The following is a 15402-nucleotide window of genomic DNA, read 5'->3' as shown; positions in this document are numbered from 1 at the left end:
TAGATGGCATCAAATTGTTTATTATAGAAAACAAGTATTTTCTCCCTAACTAGTTTTTCCATAGATAAAAGGACTTTTTCTTTTAAATGAAAATTAGGAAATATAAAACAAGGATGTTAAAAGATATTTGCTGGCATATATTTTTAACAACTATTGTATATCCGAGAACTGTTTTTAATTAAATCCAATAAATAATGCAAATGCATATAAAACAATCTCTTACAAAATTTGACTTACAGCTAAACTAACTCATTCCATTTATTTATTATTTTGTTTGTTTGTTTGTTAATCCTCACTCAAGGCTATTTTTCCATTGATTTTTTTAGAGTGTAAGGGAGGGCAGGAGAGAGAGAGAGAGAGAGAGAGAGAGAGAAATAAACATCAATTGGTTGCCTCCCCCATGACCCCGACCAGAGCTGGGGATCAAACCTGCAACCCAGGTATGTGCCCTTGATCAGAAATCAAACCCAAAACCCTTCAGTCCTCGGCCAACACTCCAATTGCTGAGCCAAACCAGCCAGGGCCTAACTCATTCCATTTAAACTATACAGAAAATCTGTTCTAAAATACTGAATGCAAAGTTTGAACTAAATGAAATGTTCTTCGTATTTCATATCATATCACTTAAAAGAATGAAAAACAAATGTCATGGGCCATGCAACATCAATGGGTTATGTATACATACAGAATATATACATATACACACAGATAAATGAAATCTTCTAAGTTGAAAGTTTTCAAAACCAACTTTTCAGGTATAACATTTCTAACAAACCAAATGGTTTGGCTATAATTTGATATATTTGTTGGGGTTTTATCTTGCGCGTGCGCGCGCGTGTGTGTGTGTGTGCTTTAACTAAAATCATGCTAGAGTTAGATGCCAGTAAATGTTGAATTAAAAACAGCCTCCTAAATCAATGGGGCATTTCTGCCGTACAAGTAACTGACCTCCAGCCATGGCTAAGATCTCACTCCCTGGTTAAGTACAATGTTCTTTTCCTTTCATACCTATACTTTGCTTTCTTTACTATGTTACAGATCTTTACACTTCATTTATTTTGGCTACTTTTTCATTCATTTATCTGACATCTCTTAGTTAAATAAGGGATACCTAAAATATGTCTTTGTGATATATACATATACACACCATATATACACACATACAAATCAATAAATCTCTACTTATCAACTTTTAGCTTCACCCTGGACTTTGGCAATTTTGTAGATACTAGTTCAGGTTCTAGTTTTCCATTTTAATACAAGCTGAAAAATGTTACAGACCATCAAATTCAAATAAACATCTCATTGTTCTTATAAAGATTCTAACAGAAAATCCCTTAAAAAACAAACAAACAAACAAACAAAAAAAACCTCTTACAATAAAAAAAAGTGAGGGGGGGGTTATAGGTGTGAAAAAAATAGGCATTTTCCCAGTTATTTTATTTATCAAAATCTATTATAATTTTAATTGGTAGAGATAAAATTTTAAACTTTGTTAATTATGAGAATACTTGCTTTCTATAAATTCAGTATATTTTTCTTTCACAGTAATAAAATAAAGATGTCTAAATATACAAAGCACTAATAGTTCTGATGTATTTTGTGGAAGGATAACACATAGCAGTTCAAGTCACAATATACTGACTTTCAAAAACCAATATATTCTCTTCTATTTCAATCAAGCATTAGAGCCTGAAACCCAGAAGAGTTCATAATGAAATCTTAACCAACCATATCAGAATTTTTTTTTTTACCAATAATGCATTTTTGTAGCACAGTTACCAAATGCTACTTTACATACATTCAACATTTAGCTTACTGGCATGACTTCAAAGTTTTATAAAAATGAGAAACTTTTGCAGATATATGATTAGAAGGTACACAAATTGCATTACATTAAACACAAAGGCAGTGTAGTCCTTGTAGAAGAAATCAAGTCAGTACCCCCTGGTAGAAATGTTCTATAAAAATGTGTCACATTGAAGCATCAGTGTTTTCAGCCAATTATCTGTCCCTGATGTATTTCCTTGGAGTATATGATATATCAGGACTTCAGGTTTCTTAATCCAAAATATCTGACTGAATTTAGGTACATCTAGAAAGCAGCTGAAAGGGTTTCTCCAATAGTCTGACATCACAGAAAGTAGGTTGAGAAATCCCTTTCTTTACCTGAAGACGTACTGGTTCTACTTCAGTCATCAGCTCAAAAGGAAAAGAAAGAAAACCAATCAAAACTTCCCCTCACACACACACGATCCCACACAAGCTAAACAAAAAACACCCCTCCCTCCACAAAACCCCAGCACCAAAGTGTCAGTCATTCCTGGAAAGTAGAACACGCCCCATGGATTCTCTGATTTGTTCAAGCCTGAAGGACAGAAATAACTATGTCCCTGTGGGGAGGAGGGAAGACATGTTAATAATGACTATAGAGCCATTGAGAAAGTGCATTATCAATTACACAATCAACTACCCTCCAATGGAGGTGGCCACAACTTGATTTAAATGCCTCAGTAACTAAGCATTCGTGTCCTCAAGATAAAGGAGATGGGAGAAAAAGAGACACTCTTATTTTAATGAAAAAGTGCAGCAGTCTACCAACTTTCCCCATGCTTCTCAAGAAAATGATTGCACAGACTCAGAGAAGTCCAAAGTCATAGCAGAATCTCTGAGGCACTCCTGGTTAAGAGAGAAAAAAATGTGACCCAGTAATCATAGTTTATGAGAACAAACCCGTTTGTTTGTTTTTTTAAAGAAAGCCAAAGAATCATTTCATAGGGATCATATACACCATTTCCTCTAACATATCTTCAGTCTCACAGTGTTGAAATGGGACCGATCAGCCTACAATGGATTGCACATCACCCAAGGAGAAAGAAAGGCATGGAAAACGAAACATTTTATACTGCTTCACAAACACATTTACAAGGAATAGGTGAAGAGAAGATACAGGAAGGAGGGGAAAGAAAACCTTATTGCTGTTTCCATACAAAATACAGTATGAACATACCTAAACTAAATCAAATCTTATTACAATGACCAATATTTTCACAATGTGGGATGAAGTTTCTTCTTGCACAATGAAATGTTCAGTTTAAAAGGTAAGCAGAAAGATGAGAGAGGATGTCAAAACTACACCTGGGATATTAGCTGCATATTGAAACTTGGGGATCGAGACTGCTTGGTTAAGGGAGCTCCTGGGCTGAGGAGCTCTTTACCTTCTCCAGCTTGACCTAGCCGGTCTTCTTGTAGACTGATAGTTGAGTATCGATTAGCATTGTTTGTTGCTAAATTAGTAACTCCCTCAGTGCCAACCCCAATGCTGGTATTTGCTTGACTGCCATTTACATAGTCAAATGATTTACTCGAGGAAGCACTGGCTGTCCGAATTAGATTTAAACTATTGGTTTTTGGCACCACCTGGCCAGCAGGCAGACTCAGGTGTTTCTTCATCGGTGTCAGCTCAATTGAATCTACACTAAGATCAGTAGGTTGCTGTACATACTGCCGGCGAACTACTGAATCTCGAGGGCTCTCACTGGATTTTATGGGAGAAGCTATTTCTTTTTCCTTGAAGGAATGCCCAGTTGCTACTTTCCTTAAGCTTCCCTTCTGAGAAGAGGAGGATGGTTTGGTCCCAATTGGCTGACTGCTGAGGGAAGCCCCTGATGAAAATCCTTCATCTGCATCATTCAGGTTTACTGACTCCTCTTCTCCATTTACACCCTCAGCACCTAAAAAACAAATCAGAAAGACTCAGCAATAGCTAAATTAAATAAGAAGTAGCTGTGAGTAACAATTCAACTGACTTTATCTCTTGGGTAATGTTTGCTACAGGCTGGCAAAGGCTTTGTTATCAACACTTCCCCTAAATAATTTAAGGGAAGAAACCTAAATCTACACAGAATTCTAATTGTATTCGTTCTGTTTACTTAGCTTTAATTAGTCTAACTTTTGTAAAACTATCCACAAATAAACTTAGTATTCTATTAGTATTTAGGATAAAACAATTTTAGGTAAAATACAACATTTTGTCATCATAAATCTTTATAATATACAATTATCAATTTGAGGGGACCATACCTATTTAAAAAACAAAAAATTTTCCTATCTTCCTTAACCCACCATAAAATAGACCTCTTTCTAATTTCAGTCACCCAGAATAATGCCCAAAACATTTGTCCCTAACATACCAAATCCTTTTAAGCTACAGTAAAAACGTGTATTTCTTCAATAGCTAACTGCTTCTAAATGGCTTTAAACCCTTTAACATGAAACTAGTAAATTTTCTGATTCTAAAATAAAAAAAACTTTACGTTGCTCCAAGTTACTTCCTAATTGTATTTTGTCATATGGACATATCTACTCACTGGTTTCCATATTTTCTTGATCAATTAATGTGAAGAAAATACTTGATTTTCAGAGGGCAAGCTAGGGAACCAGCAGAAATATTTAAGAAGGATTTTTACTTCCTATATTATGTATTTCTATAATATTTAAAATTTTTAGTTTGAGATGTATTATTTTCATAATCACAAAATACTATATAGTACCCACTTATGTTTTATGCAGAAACTACAGTTAACAAAAGAATCCTTTTCTCTGAGTTTTGTAAGATGGGGAGAAGCATAATATATTTAGGTTGGGGTTTCCAAAAAGCCCAATTGTTTTACTGAAAGTATGAACAACACTCTCTTAGAAAATAATACACTTGCTTCTTTTAAAATCTGATAGTAGTTTAGTACATCATTAAGTATGTTTACCAGACTTTGAGAAGTTTAATCTGAATCTATAAACAGATAGCAATATAATTAAGGTAAAACGTTAGGAAGGAAATCTAAAAAATAATATCTTGAGATAGGGTTACCTAAGTAAACTATACATGAAATATTTAAACACAATCTTTATTTAACATAGTACCTGAAAAAATAAAAATATTTTCTTAGCTGTATTTTCTCATAGGGATTAGTTATTTCCTTCCTTCAAAAGAAGAATGAAATAAGCTATCCTTAAAGCAGAAGGCACACCTTGTTATTTTTATCCAGCAGTTTAATAATCTTTAATCATCATGCAAAGCCCTATGAAAATGCGGCTGACACTACTTCTCTCAACCCCTTGTTCAAAAGAATAGTTTAATGTATCTGAAATAAAAACGTTATCATCTTAGCAATTTACTTATAATTAGTATCAACAATTCCAAAATGCCCAAGAAAGTTTACTGGTTCAGAATTTATATCAGTAATATAAAACCAGAGTGTACAGAAATGTATTATTGGAGATATATATATCAAATTAGAAAAGGAGACTGAGAGACTTAGTGCTAGCTTCTGAATTTTGCCACATGCAGATTTAATGCCCAAGCAATATGGCCATAAAAGAGTTGATGATAACATAAAAGCCACCATGCAAAAGAATCTACTGATATTTTATATACTAAAAATGCTGTTTCAATATAGTGGAACACTGACTATAATCACAGGCATCCTCAGTTTAGTAATAATTTCAAATCCAACTTTAAAAGTCACAAATGAAATGTTACTTGACAATCAGAATAAAGATAGGTAATGGGCTCATATTCTCTTCAATTTCAACATACAGTAAATACAATTTTAATTATAAAAATATTTAAAACCATATATCAAAAAAAAAAAAAAAAGGTGTTATCTTTTTTTTAAAGGTCAATTATTAACTTTTATCCAAAAGCTCCTGCAGACTTCAGAATTACCAAAAGTTTACATAGTTCTTAGTAATTTCCTTCCATTTTAAAAAAAACTTCAAGGAATAAAAGGGGCTCTCCCTCTCCTGAGCACACCTTCTCTCCCTCCGCCCCAGCCCCAAGCCAGTTACTTTTACCTAAGCTCCAAGGGCCCCTTCTTTCACTTCTGTAACTTGTTTCCTGAGCCCACTGATGATCCAAAGAAGAGACAAAAGGATTTTTTTAACCAAAAAAGATTTTTGTTGTTGTTAATCCTCACCCAAGGATATTTTTCCATTGATTTTTAGATAGAATGGAAGGGAGGGAGGGAGGGAGAGGGAAAGTGAGAGAAAAAACATGGATGTGAGAGAGACACAAAGATGTGAGAGAGACTCCTGCACAACTCTGACTGGGGATGGGGACCGAACCTCCAACCCAGAAATATGCCCCTGACCAGGAATCGAAACTGCAACCCTTCAGTAGAGAGCCATCGCTCTAACCACTGATTCAAACCAGCCAGGGCCCAAAGAGGATTTTTAATGAACTTTTCTATTCATGTCTGCCTTTCCTTATAAATTTAACTTCTATCAATACTAATTTAAAATTACAATTAATCTAGATTAAAAGACAAAATAATTTTTGAGAAATTTCAAACACACTGACTGTGGTTATACTCCACCCTCACAAACTGCAATTTTCTACTGGTGATGAGAGATATTAAAACAGAATATTTTAATATTTAAAAGGAACTACTATTTTGGTTCCTTTTTCAAAGTATATGACTTTGATGAATTGGAAGAAATGTTTCAACCTTATCCCACATTTTCTAGAATATCATCAAGTGTTAATTAACATAGTACAACTACATTTAGCACAAATACTTCAACATTCTAACAATAGTAGGAGATATACACCAAGTGGCTCATTTAGTCATCTAGAATATTAAAAAACACCTGAAACCTATGTAATTTTAACCAATGCCATCCCAAAAAAATTCCATTTAAAAAAAAGGGGGGGCGGGGGGAGAATGTTAAGAAATATGATATTTAATTTATGTCAACTCTGGGTTCAACATCTATTCATATATTTATTTTTATGCCTTTATACAAGACTGACATTCTGGGGATAACAGATACAGAAAAAATGAAAAGGGAAGGCTGTATTTTTTTTGCATTTAGCTTCAGATAAAGCGGGAAGGAGAGAGGGCGGAACAGAGAGAGAGAGAGAGAGAGAGAAACAGCAATGCAAGAGAGACACATCGAGTGGTTGCCACCCACATGACCCCAACCGGGGCCAGGGACAAACTGCAACCAAGGTATGTGCCCTTAGTGGGAACTGAATCAGGGCCTAGTTAGCCGACGCTCTAACTGCTGAGCCAAACTGGCCAGGGCAGAAAGCTGTATTTTTCACAGGATCTCCGTAAAACAGCAACAACTCTTTGGGTCCCTAGATCATGCACATGCAATATACTGATAGAGGAAGTAAGGTCAATCTGGGCAAATGGACAAGGGAACAAAGGGTAGATTTAAATTCTTACTGAGCATGCTCAAATTTTTAATGCACCAAAGAGCAAGAGACTTCCTTAAGGTGGAAGTAATTGCTTTATGTATGTTTGGTCTTTAAAATAAGTAGAAATATGTAACCTATTTTAAAACTACTTGCTATATTTCATAAATTAGTGTAAAGGTTCCACAGCAGCAATACATTAAATAATGAAAAACGGATTAGGCTACAGTTCCCTTCTTCACAAAGCCAACGCCTATGGCATCACATGTAAAGCAACAAATAAATACTTTACTATCAGGGAGAAGTATTCTTTTATAGTCGGTGGTGGTGGTGGTGGTGGTGGTGGTGGTAGTGGTGGTGGTAGTGGTGGTGGTGGTAGTAGTGGTGGTAGTAGTGGTGGTGGTGGTGGTGGTGGTGGTGGCGGTGGCAGCAGTGGGGAGTTTAGAAGAGGGGGTATGATTCTCATTTTGAGTTACCTACATTGTAGAAACAAGGATCTACTGGATACATGACCTCTAAATAATACATTTCAATTCTGCTTGGGAGCTATATAAGATAATCATTATTTACTATAAATGATAAAATGTAGCATGCACCAGGATAGTACATTTGTAGAGGAAAGATGTTAGTAGTGCCCTAGTTAGACGCAGGCAACTTGATCTGATTATAAAAAGCCAATTGATAACAGGTTTACTTTGTTAAAGAGATAAGAAATTCTTGTTAATTGACTGCCCTGGAATTAGAGATAATTGCCGGCTCCACTTTAGTCCAATTTCCCAAAAATAATGTATTAATGTTTAAAATTCTCCTCACATATTTTTTAAAGAATTATTATAATGAATTAAATCAATTCATATTGAGTAATAAGGCTCATGTCCATTGTGTACATTTTCCCTTTTCTAATGTTAGAATAAACATGCTCAGTAATGAAAAAATTCCAAGCATTTGCAGACCTTTTGGAGACAGGCCTCTGCCTTGTTAGTAGCCATGCCAAGCTGTTCTTTGATTACACAGGGATGCAGACTACAGGCCAGCACAAATGGTAACTAAAGATTGTACTTGACCTGGCACTAGGCATATGGGGGGCTGTGCTTTGCAAGGAGGAGCTAATACACTCTGGGGTAGTAGAAACACACACTAAAATGGAAAGATGTTTTGCTGGGGTTAGAGAGCCAGAATCCTTTTCCAGCAACTGCCTCACTGACTTCTGTCTCCTCATCTCTGTCCTACCCTCTGTTGTGGCTGCTGCTGAGTTGGGCTCCGGTGAGCCATGCTCAGGAGTCCTGCGCACCAGCACCTCCCCCTCTTGCACACGTTTGATCCCTAGGTCAGTGGAGCCGTGTTGGACCGGGGAGCCAGGAATACTCGAGTCAGCCTCGTTTGAGAAGTCAAAGCCATCTGGGATTCAACATATAAAATTTTAGTGCTTTTGTGCTCCTCTATTCTTTTCTGAGCATTTGACCCAGGCAGATAAGAAAATGTATATATGGATATGATATAAAAACAAACACTTTATATAGTTACATGTGTGTGTACAGCATACACACACATAAGGCAGGAGATGAACAATGTGAGGTTTGCAAATGAATAGGATAGAAAAAAGAAATCATTAAAATGGCAATTAACATCTCTTAGGCAAGACAGCTTGACTATTCAAGTACCATATGACTATGAAATACTGCTGGATTCAGCACTTAACTAAAAAAGGAAAAGTAAAGATAAAAACCTATAAAACAATAATCATTTCTTTTATGGATAGCTTTTATTACACCATTAGTTTGACCAGTTATACAATTTTCTCCCACAATGCTCATACATGCACCCTTTTTTCCCAGTACAGTAAAAGTCTTAAGGAACTACTTTCCTATTATTACAAGTTCAAAAAAAGATAAAAATTAATTTGATCTTACTTTCTATTTTATAGAGCATTCATAGAGCATTTTAAAAACATCTTTCTACTTTATTTAAAAATATACTAAAATAAATTTAAGCATTTAAACCACATTTTTAGTGCTATTTTTTATAAAGTGAATGATTTTACTTTAATTATAGAGTATTATAATATCATGTGCTAATATAATCTACAAAAACAGCGATAAATTTACTTGAATCCATGAGTGAGCTATAGGGATTTTGTACTCACCTTCTCTCCTCCATCTATGGCGACGGATAGAAGCTGTTGTAATTGCAGTGCGAGAAATCCTCGGCACTGTTGGAGTGACTTCCACTTTAAGTACTTTCTGGCCTTCTTGTGAAGAATCAGGAGCATCAAATGGTAATGAGTTTTTCATGGCATTAGCAACCTAAAATGATAATATACGTCTATACATACTTCACCCTACATACAATTTATACTTATTACACACTTCTTCATTTTCATAATTTTTGAATATGTATTTAAAATGTGTACTATAAAAGTATAATGTGTCAGGAATATTTGTATCTCTATTGTTCTGTATCCTTCTAGGCAGGCTTTTATTTTATTTATTTAATCCTCACCTGGGGATATTTTCCCACCTATCATCAGATAGAGTGGGAGAGAGGGAAGGGGAGAGAGGGAGGGAGGGAGAAAGGGGGGAGAGAAACATCAATGTGAGAGAGACACATCAATTGGTTGCCTCCCACACGACTCGACCAGGGATGAACTGCAACCGAGGTATGTGCCCTTGACTGGAATTGAACCCACGATTCATTGGTCTGCAGGCCGATGCTCTAACTGCTGAGCCAAACCAGCCAGGGCTCTAGGCAGGCTTTTAAAATGAGAATTGATTTTTTTAAAACTTCAGTCACCCTACCAATTCCTTGAAGTTGTTGACTTTCAAAGAGAAAACACATTCCAAAGAAAACATTGTTTAACATTTGAACCCTGACATAAGAAAAATTAAAGTTTCCGATTCTTCAGATGATAAATAACATGCGAAACTTAACCTCTGATTAAAACAACTAGCCTTTTCTCCACTCTTTTGTTTCATAAGAAATTTTCCCCAAACATGTCTGATATTTTGTCCCAACACTTTCTACCCTCCATGGAAGAGAGTCAAATATCTGGTTCTGGTTCAAGAGTAACTGTTATTGATTGGTTTATGTTTCTTAATTAGTTAGTGCTAATCTGGCAGAGATCTTGAGCTAGAGGATTATCTTTCTCCCTCTCCTTATTCCACAAGGATAAGTGGAATGCAGCAACCTGGATAAGTGTGCCTTCTCTACCAACTCAACCATTCTTTCCAGGGGGCTGTTTCATGGTCTCCTAGATTGAGGGGTCGGAAGGTTAAGTCTTTCAGTTTAGCCTTTATCAGTACTAAAGATCATGCTTGTTTCTCTATTTGCCAACTATTTTATCTACTTATCATCTGGCTCTAGATTTGAATAAAGAAAAGGAGTATTATTTATTGGGTCCTTCAGAGACCCCCCAATAATAAATAACTATACGAGGACTAGAGATTAGGAATCACTTTAACTATATTGCCTTGGAAATTCCCCTCTACTTAATTTATAAAATTGTTACACACCACCCCCAAGGGAGTACATAATCTTGTTAAGTGCCCTGTAATGCAATCCCCACCTTGCTTTCTTCTGCCTCCATGTAGTCTTCCCTAAATTTCCTTCTTAATCTCAAATTCATGAAAGAAGCTGCAAAAATGTTATTCCCCAGAGAATTTGAGTTCTTGCTCTCAGGCTTATGTCCTCATTTTGGCTCAAATAAACTCTCATAAAAATTCAAATAGCCCAGCCGGTGTGGCTCAGTGGTTGAGCACTGACCCATGCACCAAGAGGTCGCCGGTTCGATTCCCAGTAAGGGCACATGCCTAGGTTGTGGGCCAAAATCCCCAGTGGGGGGCATGCAGGAGGCACCCAGTTGATGTTCTCTCTCATCGATGTTTCTATCTCTCTCTCCCTCTCCCTTCGTCTCTCTTTAAAAATCAATTAACAAGATTTTTTTTTAAATTCAAACAATAAATAAAAAAGAAAAAGAAAAAGAAAAATTGTTATAAAGACAAAAGTATGAATTTATAGTTTCACAAATGTAAGGTATTATTATTATAATTTTTTAAATCTTATTGTTTACTTGTTTTTTTTTTGTTTTTTTTTTTTATCCTCACCCGAGGACATTTTTCCATTTTTTGTTCAGGTAGAGTTGGGGGAAGAGAGAGGAAAAGAGAGAGAGAGAAACATCGATGTGAAAGGGACACATCGAGTGGCTGCCACCCGCACAACCGACCAGGGCCGGGGACAAACTGCAACCGAGGTACGCGCCCTTAGCGGGAACCGAACCCGGGTCTCTCAGGACCGCAGGCCGACGCTCTAACCGCTGAGCCAAACCGGCCAGGGCTTGTTTACTTGTTTTAATGTTAATCTTAAAGTTAGGGATGATGACATTAGAAAAAAATGGAAATTTAAAATAAAAAAAGATAATAAAATAGCTTTTTAAAAATTGTACTCTTAAAGTGCTGCAAGTAAAAATACATAAATAATATTTTTAAAATACCATTATAAAAATACTATAAAATGTTCAGAAAACAGCCCTGGCTGGTTTGGCTCAGTGGTTAGAGTGTCGGCCTGAGGACCAAAGAGTCATGGGTTCCAAGGGCACGTATCTCAGTTGCGGTTTGTCTTTGGACAGGGTCGTGATGGAGGCAACCAGTTGATGTGTCTCTCTCGTGTCAATGTTTCTTTCTTTCTTTCTCTCTCTCTCTTTCTCTGAAGATAAATGGAAAAATATCCTCAGGTGAGGATTAAAAAAATAAAGAAAGAAAATAAAAAGTTCAGAAAACAGAAAATTGCAAAGAAACAAAAATCATCCACAGTCAAATCGCCTAGATAACAATGGCATTTTATTTTTGTTTTTTTAAATATTTTTTCTTTATTGATTTTAGAGGGAGTGGGAAAGAGATACAAACACCGATGAGAGAGAACATCGATAGCCACCTCCTGCATGCCCCCACACTGGGGATGGGGCCCACAACCTGGGCCTGTGCCCTGACCAGAAATCAAACCGGTGACTTCTTGGTGCATGGGTCAATGCTAAACCAGTGAGCCACACTGGCTGGGCACACTGGCATTTTGTATGTTTCATCCGTCCTATCTAGATTTAAAAAATAGTTATATACTCCTTTACCACTTAACACAAGCTAGCATTTTTCTTTCATATAAATAATTTCAGCAAGCAAGTATCATATAACTTAACCATTCTTTTCTATGGAACATTTAAATTGCTTTGATGCCTTTGAAATTAAAAACAACACTAATGCTGTGCTTACAACACATTTTAAAAAAATTTAAAGTAGTTTTCTAGGATATGTTGCTAGACATGGAATAGTGGGTCAAACAAAACAAATACACATTACAAAACTGCTTCCGCAGAGGAGTGTTTAGAACTGTGTTATATGCTACTGGTAAGATAAAGAATGCCTTCCATAGCCCACTATTGGATGTTTACATTTGTTTTTATTTTTATTATCTTATTTTTAATCCTCACCCGAAGATATGTTATTTATTGATTTTAGACAGAGAGGAAGGGGGGAAGAGGTAGAGAGAGAGAGAGAGGGAAAGAGAGAGATAGAGAGAAACATCTATCTGTTGCCTCCCATACATACCTGGACCAGAACCCTAGGTATGTGCCCTGACTGGGAATACAACCCACAACCTTTTGGCGTATAGGACGATGTTCCACCCAAATAAGCCACCTGGCCAGGGCAGATGTTTACATTGTTTTGATTAATCATTTACCTTTTGGAGATATATTTACTTTGTGACAGAGTATAAAATCTTTTCATATAAACAAAATATTAATTGGCTTTCTTGTCATGCTTGTTGAAAACATTTTTTCAGTTTGTGCACGGCACATTAATTTTGTTTTTAAGACACTAATGGTTTAGAATTTAGACTGGTTTAGAATTAGAATTTATGTGGTCAAAAAAAATCATCAACCATTTTTTAGTGATTTGTCATATCACTTAAGCTTAGAAAGTCCTTCTTCCTGTAGAAATCTGAGTAAATATTTATAACCTTTTTCCCTCTCTTTTCTTAAAGGGCTTCAAAACATTTAATCCTTTAATTTATTTGCATTGTATTTTGATATATGATAGGAGAAGAGGATCTAAACCAATTTTGTTTTCTTACTAACAGTTAACCAACTGTTATTGTATAATAAACCCTTTTCTTCAATGATCTGGATTGTCTCATATATTACATATTAATTTCTTGTGTCCTCAACAGGCATAGGTATGTTTAATAAAAAGTAAATATTTTCACTTACCAATAGTGGCTGAGAAAAGAGTTCTAGCTGAGCTCGATAAATGATGTCATCAAGGACTTCCTGGCCAAGGTCCCACTGTCCATTATACCTAAGGAGAAGCAGACTGTTTACTATCTTTAGCAAATATCTTTGACATCGAACAACAATCTTTTTATTGTTCCAAGTCCTACTATTTTGATTCTTAAACAAGATTTTCACACCATTTTTTGCATCATTCCATTTCTAAACTATCCCACTTTGGGTTATAAGAACAAAATGAAAATTTCAGATATTAAAGTTTAAAATAGTTACAGATGTCTCTTCACATAAATTTTTTTATTTTTATTTTATTTTATCATATGTTGATATTTAGGGTAACCTATTTAATGCATTCATGACAATCTGGGTTATAAACTGCATAGAGAGACAGTCTCCATAAAGAAAACCTCAACAATTTCTAGACTCCAATGTAATTCAATGATTGGTTATGTTATATTTTGGCTATTTTAAAAGTACTAAAAAGATTATAAAAATTATATACCAATAAGTTAGACAACCTGGAAGAAATGGATATATTCCTAGAAACAAACAACCTACCAAGACTGAATCATGAAGAAATAGAAAATCTAAACAGACTGATTACTAGTAAGGAGATTGAATCCACAATAAAAAAAACCTCCCAACCCCTGGCCAGTTTTGCTCAGCGGTTAGAGCATTGGCCTGCGGACCAGAGAGTCCTGGGTTCGGTTCCAGCTAAGGGCACATAACTCGGTTGCAGTTTGTCGCTGGCCCTGGTTGTGGCCATATGGGTAGCAACCAGTTGATGTGTCTCTCTCTTTCTTCCCCCCTCTTTCCCTCTCTGTCTGAAGATAAATGCAAAAATGCCCTCGAGTGAGGATAAAAAAACCTCCCAATATGCCCAGTTGGTGTGGCTCATTGGCTGAGCATCGACCCATGCATCAAGAGGTCACCAGTTCAATTCCTGGTCAGGGCACAGGTTCAGGTTGTGGGCCAAATCCCCAGAGGGGGGTGTGCAGGAGGCAGCCAATTGATGTTCTCTCTCATCGATGTTTCTCTCTCTCTCTCCCTTTCCATCCTCTCTCTAGAATCAATAAAGAAAAAAAACCCACCAAAACACCTCCCAATAAACAAAAGTCCAGGACCGGAGGTCTTTGTGGATGAACTCTACTAAATATTTAAAGAATTAATACCAATCCTTCTCAAACTCTTCCAAAAAAACAGGAAAGGAGGGAACACTTCCAAATTCATTTTATGAAGCCAACATTACCCTGATACCAAAAATCAGACAAGGACACTACAAGAAAAGAAAATTTCAAGCCAATAACCCTGATGAACATAGATGCAAAATTCCTCAAAAACAGTATAAGCAAACCTAATTCTGACAATACATTAGAAAGACCATACGCCATGATTAAGTGGGATTTAGCCCTGGAATGCAAGAATGGTTCAACATCTGCAATTCAATCAACGTGAGACATCACATTAACAAAATGAAGGATAAAAATCATATCATCATCACAATGGATGCTAAAAAAGCATTTGACAAAATTTAAATCCATTCATGATAAAAACTCTCAACAAAGTGGGTATGGAGGGGATGTACCTCAATAAAATAAAGGTCATATAAGACAAACCCACAGTTAATATCATACTCAACAGTGAAAAACTAAAAGCTTTTCCTCTAGCCACTTTTATTCAACATAGTACTAAAGTCCTTGTAAGAGCAATTAGGCAAGAAAAAAATGAAAGGCACACAAATCTGAAAGGAAAAAGTAAAACTGTCTCTATTTGCAACTGACATACTGTTATACAAAGAAAACCCTAAAGACTCCAACAAAAAGCTCTTAGAACTAATAACAAATTAAGTGAAGCTGCAGGATACAAAATCAATATACAAAAATCAGTTGCATTTCTATACACTAACAACAAACTCTCAGAAAGAAAA

General features: G+C 35.9%; 1 protein-coding gene across 5 annotated transcripts in view; it reads right to left on the bottom strand.

Annotated features, from left to right (window-relative positions):
• Window positions 1-468: 468 nt before the first annotated feature.
• The window catches only part of FAM126B (family with sequence similarity 126 member B), a 60923-nt gene continuing 45989 nt past the window's right edge, over window positions 469-15402 (bottom strand). For 2 of the 5 annotated variants that reach the window (XM_036253896.1, XM_036253897.1), the window contains exons 10-13: window positions 13458-13545; window positions 9345-9504; window positions 8432-8599; window positions 1807-3734 (exon numbers count right to left, since the gene is read on the bottom strand). In XM_036253896.1, coding sequence (XP_036109789.1) covers window positions 3133-3734; window positions 8432-8599; window positions 9345-9504; window positions 13458-13545 — 1018 coding nt within the window. In that variant the 3' untranslated portion in view covers window positions 1807-3132. Of the gene's footprint in view, window positions 3735-8431; window positions 8600-9344; window positions 9505-13457; window positions 13546-15402 lie in introns of all 5 variants that reach the window. The other 3 variants (XM_036253900.1, XM_036253898.1, XM_036253899.1) reach the window with 3 other exon arrangements.

The sequence above is a fragment of the Molossus molossus genome, unplaced genomic scaffold, assembly GCF_014108415.1.
Source record: "Molossus molossus isolate mMolMol1 unplaced genomic scaffold, mMolMol1.p scaffold_m16_p_11, whole genome shotgun sequence".
In the NCBI taxonomy this organism is placed as follows: Eukaryota; Metazoa; Chordata; class Mammalia; order Chiroptera; family Molossidae; genus Molossus; species Molossus molossus.
Note: the sequence above shows the minus strand (reverse complement) of the source record. Positions and strands in the feature narration are given on the sequence as shown.